Source organism: Episyrphus balteatus, chromosome 1, assembly GCF_945859705.1.
Source record: "Episyrphus balteatus chromosome 1, idEpiBalt1.1, whole genome shotgun sequence".
Classification (NCBI taxonomy): Eukaryota; Metazoa; Arthropoda; class Insecta; order Diptera; family Syrphidae; genus Episyrphus; species Episyrphus balteatus.
This window is the reverse complement of record NC_079134.1, coordinates 145,671,424-145,690,692: the sequence shown is the minus strand read 5'-3', so window position 1 is coordinate 145,690,692 and position 19,269 is coordinate 145,671,424. Positions and strand designations below refer to the sequence as shown.

The window sequence follows — 19,269 nt, the reverse complement described above, 5'->3', positions numbered from 1 at the left end:
GGGTAGGTACCTTGATTATTAAATTAATTAGGCAATTCATTTTTGCTGAATTCGCGTTACCACCACCTCCATCATCATCATCATCATCACCACCATCACCAACCAACACCATCGCCACTGGTCCAATTTTATCTGAATGCGTTTCCTGATGTAACCATCATCAGCAGCAGCACATACGACTGCGAGAGAGATAGTTCAACAGGATAAGAACGAAAAGAACCTCACAACCTCACAGTCAATATTGATGATTGCAAAATGCATTTCATGGTGATCCACAATGATTTCTCCATTCGTTGCAGTTTATTCCTTTTTGCACGTTGCGCCATTGAGCGAATTTTGATAAATCGATGTCGGAAATTCGCACAATGCAAAATACAGAAAACTATCCTCTCCTACTGCTCCCACATCCGCCTCCATTCCGCCATTTGCAAGGATTGCAAAGCATCGGCTCAGGTAGAAGAAAAAAAAAATTATCGAAATAGAATTATTGCGGGCAAAATGGCAAACTAACTCTGATGTGCGCGGTTTATTTGCAAAGTAAATAGAGTCTGGAATTGATGACGGTGCATTGGCCAAATGGCCAAACGAATGTTGGCCCATTTGGTTATATTCCTATAACCCGGGAAATTCTATTTTGAATACGATTATATAGCATTGCGAGGAAGGAAGATGAGGTTTCTATAGAATATTCACAGTATCCCGGAGTGGGATGAACCAAACTATAAGCTTTTTTTGCAGGCTGCTATAACCAACAACGCAGGCTAACAACGATACGACCAACGACCAACGATGACGACGAACGAATGTCGCTCGGCCGTTACTGAAGATTGATGATAATAGTTACGTTATTAGATTTTTCAATGCATTCATTATTCATTCTCTGATACGATTCTGGGATGAGAGTTCTGGCAAAAAAAAAGGATTTATTTTGGCAAAAAAAAAGGATTATTTTTTTTTATATTCTCTATACTATATCGTTTGGGTTTTGAGATGCATTTTAAAACGAATAACCTAGGGAGGGGGTTGTTTGTTTTGTTTGTTCTGTGATGGAATAGTGCGCTCGCGAGCGTTTCATTTGAAAAAGAATATAATTTATTATGTGTACTTGGCGGGTTTTTTGAGAAGAAAAAATTGTTTCCTGGAGGTTAATATACCATCAGCTTCTCGGATAGTTTGGTTTTACTTTTCTTAGAATCTACTTGCATTGGCAAGAGAGGTCAATGGTCGTTTAAGCGTTTATAGTTAGACAAGTTAGTTTAATCATTTAAGTTGAATCTTTTTATAATTTTGTCCATCATTAGACTTCATTAGATGTGAAATTTCATAATTGTTCTTGAAAATTAAAAACCCATTTGTAGACGAAATTGAAGCTAAAACGCATTTTTATTTGAAAAATAAAATAGATAATGCATTCTTCTTGCTGGTTGGAAAATTGTTCGATATCCATATTTGACAAGAAATATTTTGGAACTCATTAAGCCTAAAAAGGCAACTCAAAATAAAAAATTTTGTTAGCTTTAAATTTGGGATACATCATTTTATAAGCAACTTGTTCTTAAAAGTGGAGTAAATATGAAGCTCGAAAAATGGCAATATTAGGGAACCCAACCGAACAGCTCCGATTTTGATAATAATCAATCATCAGTAATTCAAAATACATTAACCTCTATAGGTTAAAAATTGCCGCTATTGCCGCATTGATTTTTTAAACTTTATTGATTTTATTTTTAAACAAAAATTTTTTGTTTTTGAAAAATTTTGCTTAAATTTTATAAATTAATTGATGCCAAAAGATTGTCTACAAAATAAAAGAAAAAAATATATGTGAGAGTGAGGGACAATCTTCCATCATTTAAGCGATAGATGCAATTTCCTCACAAATTGACTTCAAACACAACAAAAAATAATTCAACACAACGGCAACACCTACAATAAAGCTAGGAACTAATTTCTATTTGTAAAATTAAAATTATATTAAATGAATGCAGTGTTTTTGAAAAACTGGACCTAAAGAAATATCAAAAAAAATTTAACATGTCGTTGTTAAAACTTTTTTGCAATAAAATATGCATTTATTTTTAAAACATGTATTACAGTTTGTGAAAAAAATTAAAAAGTACATTTTTCATTTTCGAAGAACTTTTTTTAATTGAAGTTTTTGAAAAAAATAAATTAACTTTTTTCTTTTCAAAGTTCAACATTAAAATATAAAATTTTTTTTTATTTATTCAACAGTCCTTATTGTTGTCAAAGTCTAAGAGAAAATCAATTATTTCGATACAAAAACTCATAGAGCAAGATCCCAGGGCCGCCAGACATTACTTATTTTCTCAAGAAAAAAATGTATGGAATTACGTAGTGCTAGGACATACTATTAGTGTATGGATACTGGCTATCTTGTGCCGACGGCCATTTTACCGGTAACAGGTGCTAAAGGTACGAAAAATACGTACATTTTCTCAAGGCTGATTTTTATATACCTATGATACATGATTTTGATATATGAACTAATTCAATAATTTCTGTAAGCTGCCAGACCCATCGGATGGGCTTAAAACCTTGCCAGACACGCATAATAGGAAACTGGAAAGTTAGATTTTATTATATGGAGGTCTGGGAAAAAATTTATAAAACATTTTGACTTCAGGACTCGAAAGAGTATCAAGACACGCGTCGAAAACCACATTTCGCACAATCGCATCTAGAGTCATTTGGCCGCCATTTTGTTTTTTTAATAAAAATTGCAATTTTTCACATAACTCACGTATTTTTGAATCTACAGAAAAAAATGTATCGCAAACTTGAAGATAATTTAATTTACTACAATATATGTTAAATTACTTTTTTCGATTATACCTTCGGTTTAAGAGTTAGGGTGGTTTTTTTTTGAAACCATATTTTCGTCATATCTCTTTTATTTGAGCTTTTTTGAAAATTGATTTGGAATAAAAGTTGTAGATCTTTTTATTACCTTCAGTAATTACATTAACGGTTTTTCGATTTGACAGACCGTTTTTGATCTGTAGGAAAAAAACTTCAAAAAGGTTGCAATTTTTTAATATAGGAAAAAGGTTCTAGTACAGGGTAATTTGCATTAGATGTAACAACAACCTAGGCGTGTAGGTTGCACTCAGACAAGAACAAAATCGTATAAATAACACTGCCAAACCCATTTCGACAGCTATTTTTTTGCCAGACACCTTAAAGCTTTTTTTCTCAAGCTTCATTTTTATATATTGCACTCAGGGAACTAATTCAATAAACTTTTGTAAGCTACTACAATATGTAGTAAATTAAATTATCTTCAAGTTTGCGATACATTTTTTTTCTGTAGATTCAAAAATACGTGAGTTATGTGAAAAATTGCAATTTTTATTAAAAAAACAAAATGGCGGCCAAATGACTCTAGATGCGATTGTGCGAAATGTGGTTTTCGACGCGTGTCTTGATACTCTTTCGAGTCCTGAAGTCAAAATGTTTTATAAATTTTTTCCCAGACCTCCAAATAATAAAATCTAACTTTCCAGTTTCCTATTATGCGTGTCTGGCAAGGTTTTAAGCCCATCCGATGGGTCTGGCAGCTTACAGAAATTATTGAATTAGTTCATATATCAAAATCATGTATCATATATAAAAATCAGCCTTGAGAAAATGTACGTATTTTTCGTACCTTTAGCACCTGTTATCGGTAAAATGGCCGTCGGCACAAGATAGCCAGTATCCATACACTAATAGTATGTCCTAGCACTACGTAATTCCATACATTTTTTTCTTGAGAAAATAAGTAATGTCTGGCGGCCCTGGGATCTTGGACTATCAGTTTTATCAAAAAAATCCAATGAAATTGAAGTAATTTTTAGTTTTTTTTTTTCAAAATTGTAATATACCCACATCCTTTTCCTCTTCGGAATTTAACTAAAAATATCTATAGTCAAAAAAAATTTTTAAATTAATTCATATGTATTTTATTGCGAAAAAGTTTAAAGAAGTCATTTTAAATTTTTTTAATAACATTTTTTTTCAAAATTCTGAGTTTGATTACCATTTTTTCAAAAACTCTTCATTTAGTAGATTTAAATTTTACACATAGGAATGAGCTTCTGGCTGTTTAAAAATGTAATTTTGTGTTAACATATTGTTTTTTGTGTTAACTGATATGTAATTCGACGTCAAATGTACACACAAAAAACGCGTTTTTGACCTCTTAATATTCAAATATTTCAAAAACGTGACGTGCCAGTGAAATTTTGACTTCGGATTCGGACTCACCACACAAAAATTACTCAGAAAAGTAGAGTTTGATTAAAGCTTTATTTTTCTTTAGTTACTCCACTAAAAGGTTTAGTTATTTTTTTAATAAGAATTTTATTTTGTAATCATTTTGAAATTGCATTTTTATTTTATTTAAGGTATTGTATGTTATTTATAGCCCACATCGAATTGCAATAAGAACAAGAAAATTATTTAGATTCGTATTTTTTTTCTGTCATGAACTTTCTTTGAAAAAATAAATGGTTGCTTAATATAAAACCTTTTTTTTTTGTGAGTAAACAACTTTGGTTACTCATTTGTAACTTATGACAGCTGATGTTCTAAAAATATCTACCACACATATTATTTCAGTATTCACTTTATTTATTATTTATTTTAATATTTAAGTATCATTTTGCAAGAAAAAAAAAGAAGACAAATTGCAACTGTATATCTGATTATTATATCACGATGAAATTAAAAGTTTTTTAATCGTGTCAAGTTAACTAATTAACTAATTAATGTTTTAACAAACAAAAAAAGAAAACAATAGTAAATAAAACCTGACCAAAAAAAAAATCACATTCGGTTCAATGTTACCAAATGTGTTTATAAGAGGTACCTGCCATATAAACAAAATAAAAAATATGACTTTTCTCAAAAATTGCTCTAAAAAGTTTGAACAAAAGAGGTACTTTTACCATAAGACTATTTTATATTTGATCATGCAAAGAGTGGTGGTGTAAAATTTTCTGTGTGTGTTTTTTAAAAAACGTATATGTTTTCAAAAAGAATACTTTTGAACATACGCTATTATTATTATATTCAACAAGATTGTATAAAAAAAAACTTTAAGCAATTTTCATTATAAAAGCAACTACGTGCGACTTGGCCTTACTTCATATTTATTCATTTCAAAATGCCCTTGACCAAAAATCAATAAACAAAAATTCTCGGGTTGAATAAAAAATATAAATCAATACAATTAAAATAAATTCACATTAAAATGATATTCAAAAAAAAAAAAATACTTAAAAGTTATAGCCCTTAAGCATTTAAAGTATTGAAATAAAATGCATCAATGTCATTCTTTATTGTTTCAGATAACCTATTTATAATCTTATTGTTATCGTTAATTGCATAATATATTTATTTATTTTATTATTTATTGATATAAAAAATTTCGAAAACAAAAATTCAATTTGCCTATCTGATTATTATACCTATCATGAACATCTTGAAATTTTTAAATAGTACAGCGTTATTTCTAAAAAAATAATAGATGAAAGCTGAGTAAGCAACAATCGTGTTAAATATAAGTTAAGTTAATTGTTTTTACAGAAAAAAAATAAATTAATGAGTAAATTCTGATGGGAAAAAACTACAGTTTCAATGTTGCCAAATAGATATTTTAAAATATTATTTTCTTAATAAAATGAAGAAAATTTAAAAAAAATTGTGTGTATCATCAAAAGCAAATTAAAAATGTACATAAAACGACTTTTCGATTGAACTGTATTTTCAAAGTTGTTTGTATGGAAAAAGTACTTTTTATTCGGATAAATCAAGAAAACATGCGTTGATAAACAAAAACATTGTTAAATGATTCTAACACATTGAATTAAATATCTTAATTTGGCAACCCTAAATATTACCCATCAAAAACTTGACTATAAAACGAACTTGCAAAAATTATATAGTTTAAGTCTGATTTGTTCAAACAAACTGAGAAGATGTCTAAGCTGATCATTTTACTCGTTATCGCATTTATTATTGTAAACAGTGAGTTTTTTTTTTTTAACTTTAGAATTAATTAATGTGACTAATTTAAATTCTAAAAAATTAAACAAAAAAAAAAAAACAAGTTTCTTTTGATTTAAAAATTAGAATCTAGACGTGTTATCAGTTTTTCTACTATACAACATTTTTTGTTTTAAGTGTTTTTTAATTAATTTTTTTTTTTTTTTCAATAAGCATCCAATGGATCACCAGTTACTCCAGCTCCAACAACCTGCAATGTGAATGAAGTTTACCTACCTCAAGGAAAGGCACCAAACTGTGATACTGTTTGCAATACATTAGGAGAGAAATGCAATGTAAATTTCATATGGGCACCATTTGGTTGTTATTGTGTTGAGGGTTATGCTAGAGATGGTAACAATATGTGCATACCAATAAGACAATGTCCACCAAAGAACTCAAATCCTTGCAATAGTTGTTAGAAGAAAATAAATTTTTACTGAACATTTTATATAAGTTTATAGAGTTTTTGAATTTATAAAAAAAAAAAAAAACATGATAAATCATTAAAAGTTGACAAGCTATACTGAAACTTGGCAAGCAGAGGAAGGTCTTAAAAAGTTGTTTAGTGAATGTAAGAACATCAAATCGATACAATAGTATTGCTCTAAGAAAATTTACTGCGGACTTAACGCTATTGTGCTTGTTTTTTCACTATACAACAGATAAAATATGTATAACTGAAACCAGAGATCAGAAATAAATCTCAACCTTTTGAAAGGTTCCTTAATAACTGTTATTTGTCGCCATTTTCAATAAAGGTCATTAAATGACCTTTATTTTCAAAAAAGAAAAATTTCGGTCAAGGCCTGAGAGAAACATTTATTTTGTAGTTTTTTATGTTTCGGTCAACCAGTGAGATTTATCGCTGAGAGAAAAAAATAAATCTCATCTGCAAATGTATCAATTCCTAGAGACATGGGAGTGGTGCCATATGAAAGCTTATATTCTCAGCTACCCGATAGTGGTATAATCGGGTTTCTCGATTTTTTTCTAAATTCCGAGAAAATCGCGTTTGAAAGTTGGGGTAAAATATTGTTTCGAAAAATCCCCGAATCTTTGAACGCTCCTGGAAGCTAAACCGCTTGAGAGCAATTTTTGGGAGTGATGTCAAATGATAGCTTGTGTCATGGGCCTACGCTTTGCACATTGTCAGATTTTTAAAAAATCATCTTCCATGTTAAACCGCCACATCATGCCTATTTTTTCAGAATCGGGTTTAACTTTTTTTTACCTCCCGGTTTGAGAACGCGTGCACCTACAGGGATGGGAGTTGTACCCAAATGTAGGTTAGAGTCCCCGCTACCTTTTGGCATCAAAAAATTTTTATATTTTTTTTTTTTTTCAAAATTCCGAGGTATAGCCGCTTGAAGTTGGGCATGCGAAAACGCTTCTGGAAGCTGAACGCTTTGACTTAGATATTAGAACATCGGTCTCCTGAAATATTCGAAATTGCATTGGTTGTGCTTGTCGTCCCAGCGACTCAAATCACAGTGGAAAACACATTTTTGTCTTTAGATTTTACTTTAAACGAAAAGAGATATTATCTTGGGTCTAAAGAATTTTGAGAGTCTATTTAGTTCATGCATTATTTAATACATCAACTTAGAAAAACCATCCTTTTCATACTTATTTTTGCAATATAAAGACATTCTTGACATATTCAACAATTTATTTTGAATTGAAAATTTTTGATTTATTTTCAGCGAAAACGGTTAAAGGTTGACCTTTTCCATTTATTTTTTTGTAAAAATCTCAACCATTGAGAGATATTTAAAAGAATATAAAATAAATCTCAACCGATAACCTTTATTTTTGATTTTTTTAAATAAATCTCAAACCTTAACCGAAACTATTTAAAGTAATGTGGTAACTCTCAGAGAGAAACCGATTGAAAATAAAGGTTGACTGTTATTTCTGGTCTCTGCATGAAGTAGGAAAACAAAAATCATGAAACCCTTAAAAAAAATGTGTGAGAAAAGTTTCATAACTGCTGATGTAAGTTTTATTTATTTTTCTAATAGTTTCGTTTGTTTTGAGAACTGATTTAAAAGGTGTTTTTTTTTTAAGAAAAGATAAAATTCAGAATTATATAGAATTAAAGGAATCTATAAAAATATTTTAGGTGAAAGGGTGTTTTTTTTTTTTTGAAAATCGATGGTATAAACAGTAACTTTATTAAAAATGTTGTCTTTGCCATAGGAAATACAAATACAATAAGTCTATGTATTTTTTCATGTGAAAAGTGTAGATAAAATGCGGGTTTATTGCAAAAACGGTATACTCTATTGGTTGAAATTTAGATATAAATTTACTTTTGAATTTGAAAGCAAGAATGTAAAGTATCTTTAAGAATATTATGGTTAAAAGAGCCTTTTTTAATTGGAAAAAAATTGATGGGCCACCTTAACGAAAACTAAAATAACGTTCCATTTGGGGTATAAAGCAAGAATAAAAAGACTTTTAAAAAAAAAAAAGAGGTTGTGTGTAAAGCCGGTTTACGGACGATGATTTTACGTGATAACGTCGTCAGAAAACAGGTTGTGTGCTTTTGTTTAAAATGAGTCAATTGAAGAGTTTGCTTTTTTCAAACAATCATAATTTACAAGAAAAAGCTATAAAGAAATACCTTTTTCATTTTCTCAATATAGTAATTTTTTTTATTTCAAAAGCTTACAAAAAAAATTATGCAATTTAAAAGCCAAGTATTTCTTCTTAAGAATAAAACCATTTTTAAATTTTTACAATGAGCAAAAAGTGTAAAAATAATTTATTGAAAACAATCATTTTCATCCATTTTCCCATAACAACCTATACAAAATTTTATACCATCTGAAAGCTTATTGTCTCAGCTCAAAATATATATATCGATCAGGTCTATGAGACATCTACAAAAAGATCAAATTTCAGATCAAAACATTTATTTTTATGTTCTCAGGCTATGGAATCAATTTTTTTGTTTGACAACCTATAAAAAATTGTATACCATGTGAAAGCTTATTATTTCACCTTTCATATGGGGGGATTTTCTAAAAAAATTACTTAATTTGAAAAAATCCCCCCTCGCGGCTAAACGGAGGGGAATAGACACCCCCGTCCCATACAATTTTTTCCTTGCCTTGACTCAACCTATACGCTCTAGCTTTTTGGTACGTTCCTCCAGTATATCGTTTATCTCAATGGTTGCCAACCCAAGAACATCGTTTCATAGCTTTGGTGTTCGTAACTCTGGTTTTTCGTAACTTCGGTTTTTCGTCACTTCGGTCTTTCATAACTTCAGTCTTTCATAACTTCGGTTTTTCGTAACTTTGACGCGCGTAACTCTGTCGCGCATAACTCTAGTATTCGTAACTCCGTTACCATTTCAGCTTTAGGTTATTATCTTTCAAATAAGTTATAGAAGATTTTTGTATCTCTAATAGTTTATTTTTAATTTTTAATTGAAATTTTTGCCGCGAGAGTTGAACGTTAGAAAATGGCGTCACTTTTTTGTGGTGGCTGCCATGGTTCATCGATTTATAAGACGTTATCACGTCAAAAAGTATTGCAAGAAAGTTTTTAAGAAAATAAAACTAAAGGTCAATGTGGGTAAATGTAAACAGGGGTAAATAAAAACATGGCTCATAACAAGCATCAGTTACAAATCACGGACGCATGTATCTTTTAAATTATACCTCAAACTCATTGCTATCAAGAGAGAATTCATTCGACGAACGTATTTTCCGTGAAAGATAATTTTTTAAAGTGCCAAACAAGTCGTTAGTCTTTCAGAAAAATTAAATATTTTTAAAAAAATTCAATTAAGTCAGTAAAATTTGAAAATACTTTTTAGTTTTGAATTTTGATCTAGATTCTATGTGAAACAAACAAATTTTAAAATACAGGACATTTATGTCGATTTGCATGTGTTTACATTTACCCCAGAATATTTTTCATATGATGTTGCAAAATCGGTCTTTGACGTAAACAAAAAAAAGAGCAAAAAAAGAGATGCATATTGGATGCCTATATAAAGAATCAAAGGAAGAAAACAATAATTTTTATTGGAATTTGAAAAAGTTATTGTCAAATACCTTCTTGAACGTTTTTCAAGTCGCTATCCATTTGATAAAGAGGAAATTCTAAATTTTAAACCACTGTTTACATTTACCTCAAATTTGTAAAAAAAACACTAACATGTTAGGGTATTTGTAAACATGCCATATTTGACAGTAATTTAAACAACACCGAAACAGTGAATTGAATTGTAAAAATCTTAAAATTAAATTTTCTAAAATACACAGGAGCCAAAAACCAAGTCAAATCAAAAATTTGGCAGATACGTGTCAATATTTCGTTTTTGCTCTCTAATAACATAAACATTATTTCAAATACCTTTCGTGCTGATTTTTGGTGAATTATTTCTCAAATATCGAATTTGAGTGTCATGACTTTAAAAAGACTATATCTTGAGATGTGGATTTTTTACATTTTTTATTTGTATGTGTGGCTTTCATATATTTATAATATCTATCTATTCCAATTTCAATTTTATTTCTATCACGTTTTGCTTAGAAAATAGATTTTTGCCCTTTTTATAAATTCACCTTTGTTTACCCTACTCAAACTTCAAATTTTAAAAAATCCTGAAAATTAAAATTTTCAAATTAAATTTCATATGACATTTTATTTTTTTTAAGAACTCTTATGCTTGCGATAAAAGCAGCATAATATGTTAATATTGAATAATTTTTCAAGTCTTAAAATCAATGATTTTTTTTTGTTTGCCATATAAGTATCTAGAAAAGCTACATACCTAGTAAAATATATCCAATAGTTTATAAAATTTTGTGATTTTGTGAACACATTTTTGTTCATTATTGTTTTCTTCATAAACGCAAAAAATTTATAAAACACTATGTTTATAAGTTATAACACATTTTTCGAAAAAAAATCGGCCCCAAAGTCAAAAATTATCATGGGTAAGAAAAAAATGATTCCATTTAAAAATTAATATCTGAGCAATTAAAAACATTTTTTAAATGCAAGTACAAAGAATAGCATTTCTTCTAAAAATCAAGACATTAATGAATTTTTTATAAAAAGTATTAATGGAATTATTAACATTAACATGAGTATAGGCATACCAAAGGAAGCGTTTTCTTAAATCATCGCTAAAGGGTATCAACTTTGCAGATAGAGAGTTACTGTAGAACAATTTTTTTCTTAGAATATACCCAAGAATCATCCCTCAAAATCTTCTTATCTCATCCAGGGACACCCTGTCATTAATTTATTTATTAAATCTGCTCTGGGTACACTTTTTATTATAAACAGAGTATCAAAGCAAATTATTTAAAAAATTTGTTAAAAGCTGTTGAAAAGGCTGTTAACATTGACGCAGTCTTTTTAAAGATTACATTACTCAACATAATTGAAGCTGTTAATTATTGTTTTTTGGCTCATGTTCTCCAATATACTCCTTTATTCAAAATTGAACAAAAAACAGACATAAAAACTAACTATAGTTTTTAACCCTTAAAACTGAATAATTCAAAACAATTGTGTTTTGTCAGCTATATACAAAATTTATTTCTTAAACTACTGTGTTAATACAACTTTATATAAAGACGTAGGAGCAGTTGTCAAGAGATATCAAAAATATCATTGAAGCAACGGTAACCTATTTATCAAAATATAATTAATACTAATATTTGTTTATTTACACAATAACAAAAAATAAACTAAACAATTAGGCACGTTTCTAAGATTATGTACAATGTTCACACGCGATATAAATACACTGTACGAAAATTATGGGTACAATAAATTAAAAAGCTAAAAAGAAACGTTAACTTCATCAAATAAAACTAGTAAATCGTCTTAATAATGTTCCAACTATTTCCATGCGGATAACGAAATCGTTACCAATGTTAAAATTCAAAACGAAAAATTCTGTGTAAGCCTGACTGTCTTCTACCACGTGTTGAAATCATTTTAACTTGCGGAATAGCTACAAGTTTAGGATTAGCAAAAAAAACAACTACAAATCGAGATGATAAAAAAGTGGGTCTCGCAATTCTGTCTGATGTCTATCTCCACTTCAGTCCAAACTACTGAAGCGATTTAATAAGGGTCAAAAATTAACATTATGAAAAAAAAGAGGTTTCCTGTAAAGCCGGTTTACGGACGATGATTTTACGTGATAACGTCGTAAGAAAACAGGTTGTGTGCTTTTGTTTAAAATGAGTCAATTGAAGCTTTATTTATTTCAAACAATCTTAATTTACAAGAAAAAGCTAAAAAAAAATTACCTTTTTTCTTTTCTCATTAAATTAATTTTTTTATTTTAAAAGCTTGAAAAAAAATATTCCATTAAAAAGCCAAATATTTCTTCTAAAAAACTAAACCATTTAATTTAGTAAAAAGTATTAAAATAATTTATTAAAAATGATTATTTCTTATGAAAAAAGTGAAAAAATCACAAAAATCCATTTTTTTGACATAACAACCTATAAATTTTATACCACCTGAAAGCTTATTGCTTCAGCTCAAAATATATTTATCGATCATGTCTATTAGACATCTACAAATAGAGCTAGAATTTTTTGAATTCGATTAATTTTCATAAAAAAAAAAAACAAAAAAAGCTTATAATTTTATCTTCTCACGCTATTAAATCAACTTTTTTCAATGACAACCTATAAAAATTGTAAATCATGTGAAAGCTCATTATTTCACTTTTCATATGACATTTCAATCTTATTTCTGCGATGCCTAGAAAAAAAGTTAGAATTTTTTAAAGCAAACCATTGAAATTTGATCTCCACAGCTGTTTTGATGTATTTCGCAATTTAACATTGTGTAGCTTGTAGTGAACGTACAGTTATGTGTCATATATCAAATGGTAATATCATCAGGATGCTCACTAAAGTTAAATCAAATTTGTATTTGCTTTAGATAAAAAGGTAGAACTTGTTGAAAAATAAACTTTATTTTACCGTTATCTCTAAATTGTGTCTACAAAATTGATTGAAATTTTGATCAGATATAGTCCTGCCTATTATCTATCTGCGATATAAATTTCATTCATTTATCTGTTGAAGTAAAAAGATATAAATAAAAAACGGTTAAAAACGGTCAAAAAACTTGGGACAAAAAAACTTGTTTTTCCCGTTATACGGTCAAAAATCATTTTAAAATACATAGACTACATGTTCTTTAAGCTTGAGATTTTTTGAATGATACAAAAAATTTAAAAACTCACCCAAAAATAACCCAAAATAAGTAGGTGTTTTTCAAAAATTCATATTTCGAAACGCAGAGACTTAAAAAAAAATCCGTTTAGACCCCTAATTTTTACTTGCGATATAGGTACTATATATCAAGTTATGCATTCGTACAAAAAAAAAAAGTTGAGATAACATTTTTCCATGACATTACGATGGTAGACAATGCCAAAAAAGTGGGTCCCGGAAGTCCGTCTGTCTGTCAGTCTGTCAGTCTGTCTGTCTGTCTGTATAAGGAGCTACAGCCTAAACGGATGGACCGATTAATGTCAAACTTGGTATGTAGCGTTATTTGGCGACTCTCCAGAGGGGTTTTTGGAATTAATTTTTTTGGACCAAAAATAACGGTACTTGTCATATACCGATTTTAGTAAAATTGAAATATCTCGAAAACGGCTCCAACGATTTTGTTTAAAAAATTCAAATGTTAGTTTTAAGCTAAGGTCTATATTTCAATGAAAACAAAATTTTTTGAAAATCATTATTAACGGTACCTGCCATAGAACCGTTTTTTTCAAATTCGAATATCTCCGTAATTTCTTATTCGATTTCAACGAAACTTTTTGTGAAGAAGCATTTATATAATTTAAATATAAACCAAAAATAAAATTTCCAAAAAAATAATTTTTGGATTTTTAAAAAAAATTTCAAATTTTTTTTTTGAAAAATCAAATTTTCGAAAACGGGACATTGAATTTTTTTGAAATTTTGTTTTTAGATGTTGATTAGTGATTTCTACAAAATGGCATTACAATTTTATTTTAAAACTTTTTTTCCAAAAAATTATTTATAAAAAATTGTTTTTTTAAAAAACGGCTCTAACGATTTTGAAATTTTTTTTTCTAAAAATGCACGTTAATATATTAATCAAAACTGCATACTTGTTTTGGAGGGCAATTTAATTTCAGATTTTATTTTATTTTTTTTTTAAACCAATTTTATTTTTTTTTCCAAATTTCTATATAAAAAGTCTTAAAAATTTAAGCAACTTTAACTCCAAGAGCAAGTTCGTGCGACCAAGTCGTGCATTTTATTTTTTTTTCAAATTGTCAAGACAAAATTTACAATGGCTATAATCTCTACTTCGTCAAAGGTCTACTTCATGTTTTAGTTTTAGAAAACTATTTCAAATTTTTTAGAATTTTTTTTGCCGCTCTGCGAAAGTGCGAGAGTGGTAGCTAAAAACCAGTCGATTCACATTATTAATTTTGAAATTTACGATCTTGGGTTACAAGGGGTTAACACTATAAAAAGTTCTCAAACCAAGCGTTATTTCAAAGACGCTAAATTCTACTATCTTGTCTTAAATGTTTACTCGTTTTCAGACAAAAATTTATTATTACTTGCATCATAGTACCTACTAAGGTATTGAAATTTTAAACTAATTGATTTTTTTAAATTTGTTTATATATTATTCAGATACATTTTTTGCACCAAGTCAAAGCAAAATAATAGATTACTGAACTATGTTCATATAAAATTAATTTCTAAAACAGTTTTCTTCTATTTTAAAAATTATGTTTGAGATAATTAAAATAAACTTTTGTATTATTCATTTTTATTATGACGTCAATCGAATCAAATGTCGGACAGTTTTTTATCAGTGTAAGACTAAAAAACTGTTTAAACAACTGCTTACTAAAATATACTGACTATAAAAGAATATTAACAAAACATTTTATATACGAGTCTTAATTTTGAATACAATCTGCCAAGATGTCTCAACTGATCATTCTGTTCATAAGCAGTTTTCTTGTAGTTGGTGAGTGAGTGCGAATTTTCGAAATTTTTGTACCCATTACTAACAAAATTATAAAAAACTTTAATTGAATAAAAAACAAGTTCTTTTAATTATAAAATATTTATTTGTTGTCTTCAACTTTGTTTTATAATTATTTAACTTATAACTTTCTTTTATTTTTATCAAATTAGCAACCTACGGAGAACGAGTAACTCCTGCCCCAATAACCTGCAAAACGAACGAAGTTTACCTACCCCAAGGAAAGGCACCAAACTGTGATACTGTTTGCAGCACATTAGGAGACATTTGCAATGTAAAAAACGTATGGGCTCCATTTGGTTGTTATTGTATCAAAGGTTATGCTAGAAATGCTAACAATATTTGCATACCAATTCGAAAATGTCCACCAAAACCAATAAAATCTACTACAATTAAACGTAAATAAAATATATAAAATATCAAAATTAAAAATAAAATTTAATACTTTTTTTATTACTTTAGCAACTACAACAGTGAAACCAGCACCAGCATCCACAAACGTATGCAAAATCAATGAAAAATGGATGGATAAAGGTAAAGATTGTGATACTGTTTGCAGTGAATTGGGAGAACCATGTTATACAAATTGGTTTGTTCAACCATCTGGTTGTTACTGTGAAGATGGTTATGCTAGAGATGGAAACAATGCTTGTATTTTAATAAACCAATGCCCACCAAAGGCTTTAAATAATAATGTTACATTGAAATAAAGTAATTAAATATTTATAACTTCAAAATGTGGAAATTTTTATTACGAGTAGGTACCTACTTATCATTAGGCTGGAATGTTTAACTAGAAAAAAGTAACTTTATCTTAAATGTCTATTAGAAATTCAAGATTTTGGTAAATTTCGAGAAAAAAAATCAAAAAAAAATCGAAGCTTAAAAAAATTAAATTTTTCCATTTTTTTTATTCAAAAACTATTTTTAAGTTTTTTTTTACACTTTTACACTTCAAAATGATAAGAAATGCCTATCTGTAGTTTTGAATAAAATTAAAGAAATATGTCAATTTTAACAAAAAACGGCAACGCTATAATTCCGTTCTCCGAATTCGAATTCACAAAGTTTTTTTTATAGAAATCATAGTATATTTTCCAATGGTTAAAAATCGTTTTTTTTTTTTTTTGTTTCTTTTAACTTTACTCAAAATTTTCTAAAACAAAAGTATTGTTTTTAGACACAATCTTAAATAAAAGGTTTTAATCTAATTAACTTCCTTCCAAACTTTTCAAAAATAAAACATTTTTTCGGTAGTAGGCTATTTTTTCAAATTAAATTCTTCAAAAATCCAAAAATTTACTTTTTGTCCAAAAAAAAACATTTAAAATAGATAGATAACATAACAAAGTAATTTTTAACCAAGTTTTGTTAAAATCCAAGCATTTTTGTAAAAAATAAAAATCAAAAAATCGTATTATAAAATGTGTTAAAGAATAGAGACCAAAAACAATAGATTTTGAAAGTCCATATTTTACCCAATTTTAGTCGTATTCAATTTTTGTGACCATTATGTTGAAAGATAAAGTATCTTCTTTTCTCCGTTACACGTTCAATATCTATAAATGCTTAAAGGATAAAAATACACTATTTAGTAAAAACACCAAAAATGTCATGTTTTTGTCTTTTTCGAATAGTTTTTCATTAGTTTTTTACAATATTTTATTTTTTAAAGGATACGTATCGGTAGGAAATTTAATTATCTACAAAAAATTACTTTAACAAAATTTTCATATTCGGCTTCCTTTACAAGTTATAGACGAAAACACAAAAAATAACAAAAAAAAAGTCAAAAATATTGATCGTTACAAAAATTACACAGCCACACAAAAAAAAATAAAAGTTCTGACCTGGGGTTGCGACTAGATTTTTCATATAGTTTTTAGGTCGCTGAAACCGAATCCGAAGTCCGTTTTGCCCCATGACGCCAGGATGTGCGAATATGTTAATCATATAGTTTTTGGATCGCTAAATCCAGATTCGAAGTCAATTTTGCCCTATCACGTCAGGTTTCTGAGATATCCTCAAAAAAATGGCAAAACTAAAAAAACAAAATTTCGTATCTGCGGTTGTGACTAGGTTTTTCATATAGTTTTTGGGTTGCTAAAATCGAATCCGAAGTCTATTTTGCCGTATCACGTCAGGTTTTTGAGATATCCTCAAAAAATGTCAGATAAGAACTTTTTTTTTTAGTTTGGACATTTTTTGATGATATTTCAAAAACCTGACGTGATACGGCAAAATAAACATCGGATTCGGTTTGAGCGACCCAAAAACTCCAGATAAGAACTTTAGGTTTTTTGGTTTAGACATTTTATTGAGGATATCTCATAAACCTGACGTGATAGGTCGAAATCGACTCCGAATCTGGATTCAGCGATCCAAAAACTATATGATTAACATATTTGCACATCCAGATCACAGAAAAAAAATTTTTGTTTTCGTGACATTTTTTGAGGTGATGGGCCAAAACGGACTTCGGATTCGGTTTTAACGACCCAAAAACTATATGAAAAACCTAGTCGCAACCCCAGGTCAGAACTTTTATATTTTTTTGTGTGGCTGTGTTATCATATCTTTATAACTTATCCATAGATTTTGAAGAAAATTATCTTGTTATCTTTTCCAGAAAGTGTACTACACATAAAAAGTATAAAACTATGAGGATTCGCAAGATTTAGATTTTTTATGTCAGTAAGAAACTTTTTTTTTTGTAAAAAGTCGAGTTTTTTTTGTAAAAAGTCGAGTTTTTTTAAGTGTTTTGACACAATGCACTTAAACTTTTGGAGTGACCCAAAAAAGTTATTCCAGTATTTGTTGCTTATTTGATCAGCTTTCAGGAACCGGTTTTTCTGTTCAGATTAGTTGTTTATTACTCAAGATATAGCCCGGATACTAAGTATGCTGGAAAAAAAAAACGACAGATAACTTTGAAAAATCATATCTCCATAGGCGGATCCAGGGGGGGGCACGGGGGCACGTGCCCCCCCCCCCCCCCCCCAGAACTTAAAGTTCATACTTAAAGGAAATCAAACTATAAGAGTTTTAAAAATATATGAATAATAACAGAAAGAACTTGAGTGAAACTCTTGTCTATTTCTGGCTGAAAATGCGAATTTTGTTGATTGTTGCATCCCTTTCCCATGAAAAGCTCCACCTCACAAATAAATAAACGGCTATTTGTTGGGTACACACGAATTTTTTTTTTTCGATTTAAAAAAAAAGTGAATTTTCAAAGTGATTTTGGTGAAAAATTTTGATATGGACATCGAATGACATTGAATTGAAAATAATTGTAGGTATATGGTATATGCAACTCTATTTTTTCATACAGAGGGGTTAAAAAATTTGCACTTTTTTCGTTGTTTTTTTTTAACATTAGTGTTTTTAAAATAGCGGAACACGTCACAAAATTGCATAAACCATATATTATAGAACTGCTGGATATGTAGAACAAACTTGCATTTCAGAAGTTTGCTCAAGTTTGCACCCCGAAAATAAAGACCCCTTGAAAAAAAACTCCTCAAAAGCGACCCTTATACTTATAGATTTTTATATATATTATTTTATTGAGAAAATTTCTCCAGGGATACCTCTAAAAATATGTAAAAAAAAATAGTGTTCCAAATTTCAAAAGAATCGGTGCAGTAGTTTTGAAGTTATGAGGAGCACCGGCGTTGAAAACATTAGTTGTGGGGATAACGATTTAAAGTTTTGAACTCTGGACTAAAAGACTAAAACGTTCCTAAGGGAAGTATTAAAATACTCATAACTTGGTCAATTTGGCTCCAAGAGACCTACAATTTGAACACAATATTCTTGAGGTATAAAACAATTTAACCCCTTGTAGCCCCATGTGACATTTCTGTAATAAACCGAAAAAGATTGCATAAAAGCTCTACAAACTATTTTTTTTTTCTTTTGAAGCTTCTAATATTATAATCTTTAAGTATTGCTTTATCGAAATAGTACTTCAAATTTCTAATAAATAGCACCAATAGTTTTTAATTGACAGTTAATGTTGAAAGTTGGGCTTTTTTTGAAAATAAGCAAATTTGTGTAAAAACAACGAAATTCAGAAAAAAAATAGTTTTTGTTAGTAAACCCCACGGGGTTTTATTTTTGGATTTTAGGAAAGTGCCTAAAAATTAATATTAGATAGTTTTTTGC

The 19,269-nt window shown here is 28.8% G+C and overlaps 3 protein-coding genes across 3 annotated transcripts in view; all 3 read left to right on the top strand.

Moving 5' to 3' along the window:
- LOC129907356 (proteasome inhibitor PI31 subunit) overlaps positions 1 to 19,269 on the top strand; it is a 313,952-nt gene that overhangs the window by 236,745 nt on the left and 57,938 nt on the right. The window lies entirely within an intron of this gene.
- LOC129907365 (inducible metalloproteinase inhibitor protein-like) lies at positions 5,901 to 6,487 on the top strand. The gene is made up of 2 exons (XM_055983526.1): positions 5,901 to 6,033; positions 6,226 to 6,487. Exons 1-2 carry the CDS (start codon positions 5,985 to 5,987, stop codon positions 6,471 to 6,473), a joined length of 297 nt encoding a protein of 98 aa, XP_055839501.1. The 5' UTR covers positions 5,901 to 5,984; the 3' UTR covers positions 6,474 to 6,487.
- Positions 14,973 to 15,823, top strand: LOC129907360 (inducible metalloproteinase inhibitor protein-like). Its single transcript, XM_055983521.1, has 3 exons — positions 14,973 to 15,081; positions 15,252 to 15,497; positions 15,562 to 15,823. The coding sequence occupies exons 1-3, from the start codon at positions 15,036 to 15,038 to the stop codon at positions 15,807 to 15,809; spliced, it is 540 nt and encodes a 179-aa protein (XP_055839496.1). The 5' UTR covers positions 14,973 to 15,035; the 3' UTR covers positions 15,810 to 15,823.

What these genes read in the sequence shown, in the direction of transcription:
- LOC129907360 (XM_055983521.1), top strand. Translation starts at nt 15,036, where the DNA reads ATGTCTCAACTGATCATTCTGTTCATAAGCAGTTTTCTTGTAGTTG. An exon ending in AAGCAGTTTTCTTGTAGTTG is followed by an intron (nt 15,082 to 15,251) that starts GTGAGTGAGTGC and finishes TTATCAAATTAG; the next exon opens with CAACCTACGGAGAACGAGTA. An exon ending in AAAATCTACTACAATTAAAC is followed by an intron (nt 15,498 to 15,561) that starts GTAAATAAAATA and finishes TTATTACTTTAG; the next exon opens with CAACTACAACAGTGAAACCA.
- LOC129907365 (XM_055983526.1), top strand. Translation starts at nt 5,985, where the DNA reads ATGTCTAAGCTGATCATTTTACTCGTTATCGCATTTATTATTGTAAAC. An exon ending in CGCATTTATTATTGTAAACA is followed by an intron (nt 6,034 to 6,225) that starts GTGAGTTTTTTT and finishes TTTTTCAATAAG; the next exon opens with CATCCAATGGATCACCAGTT.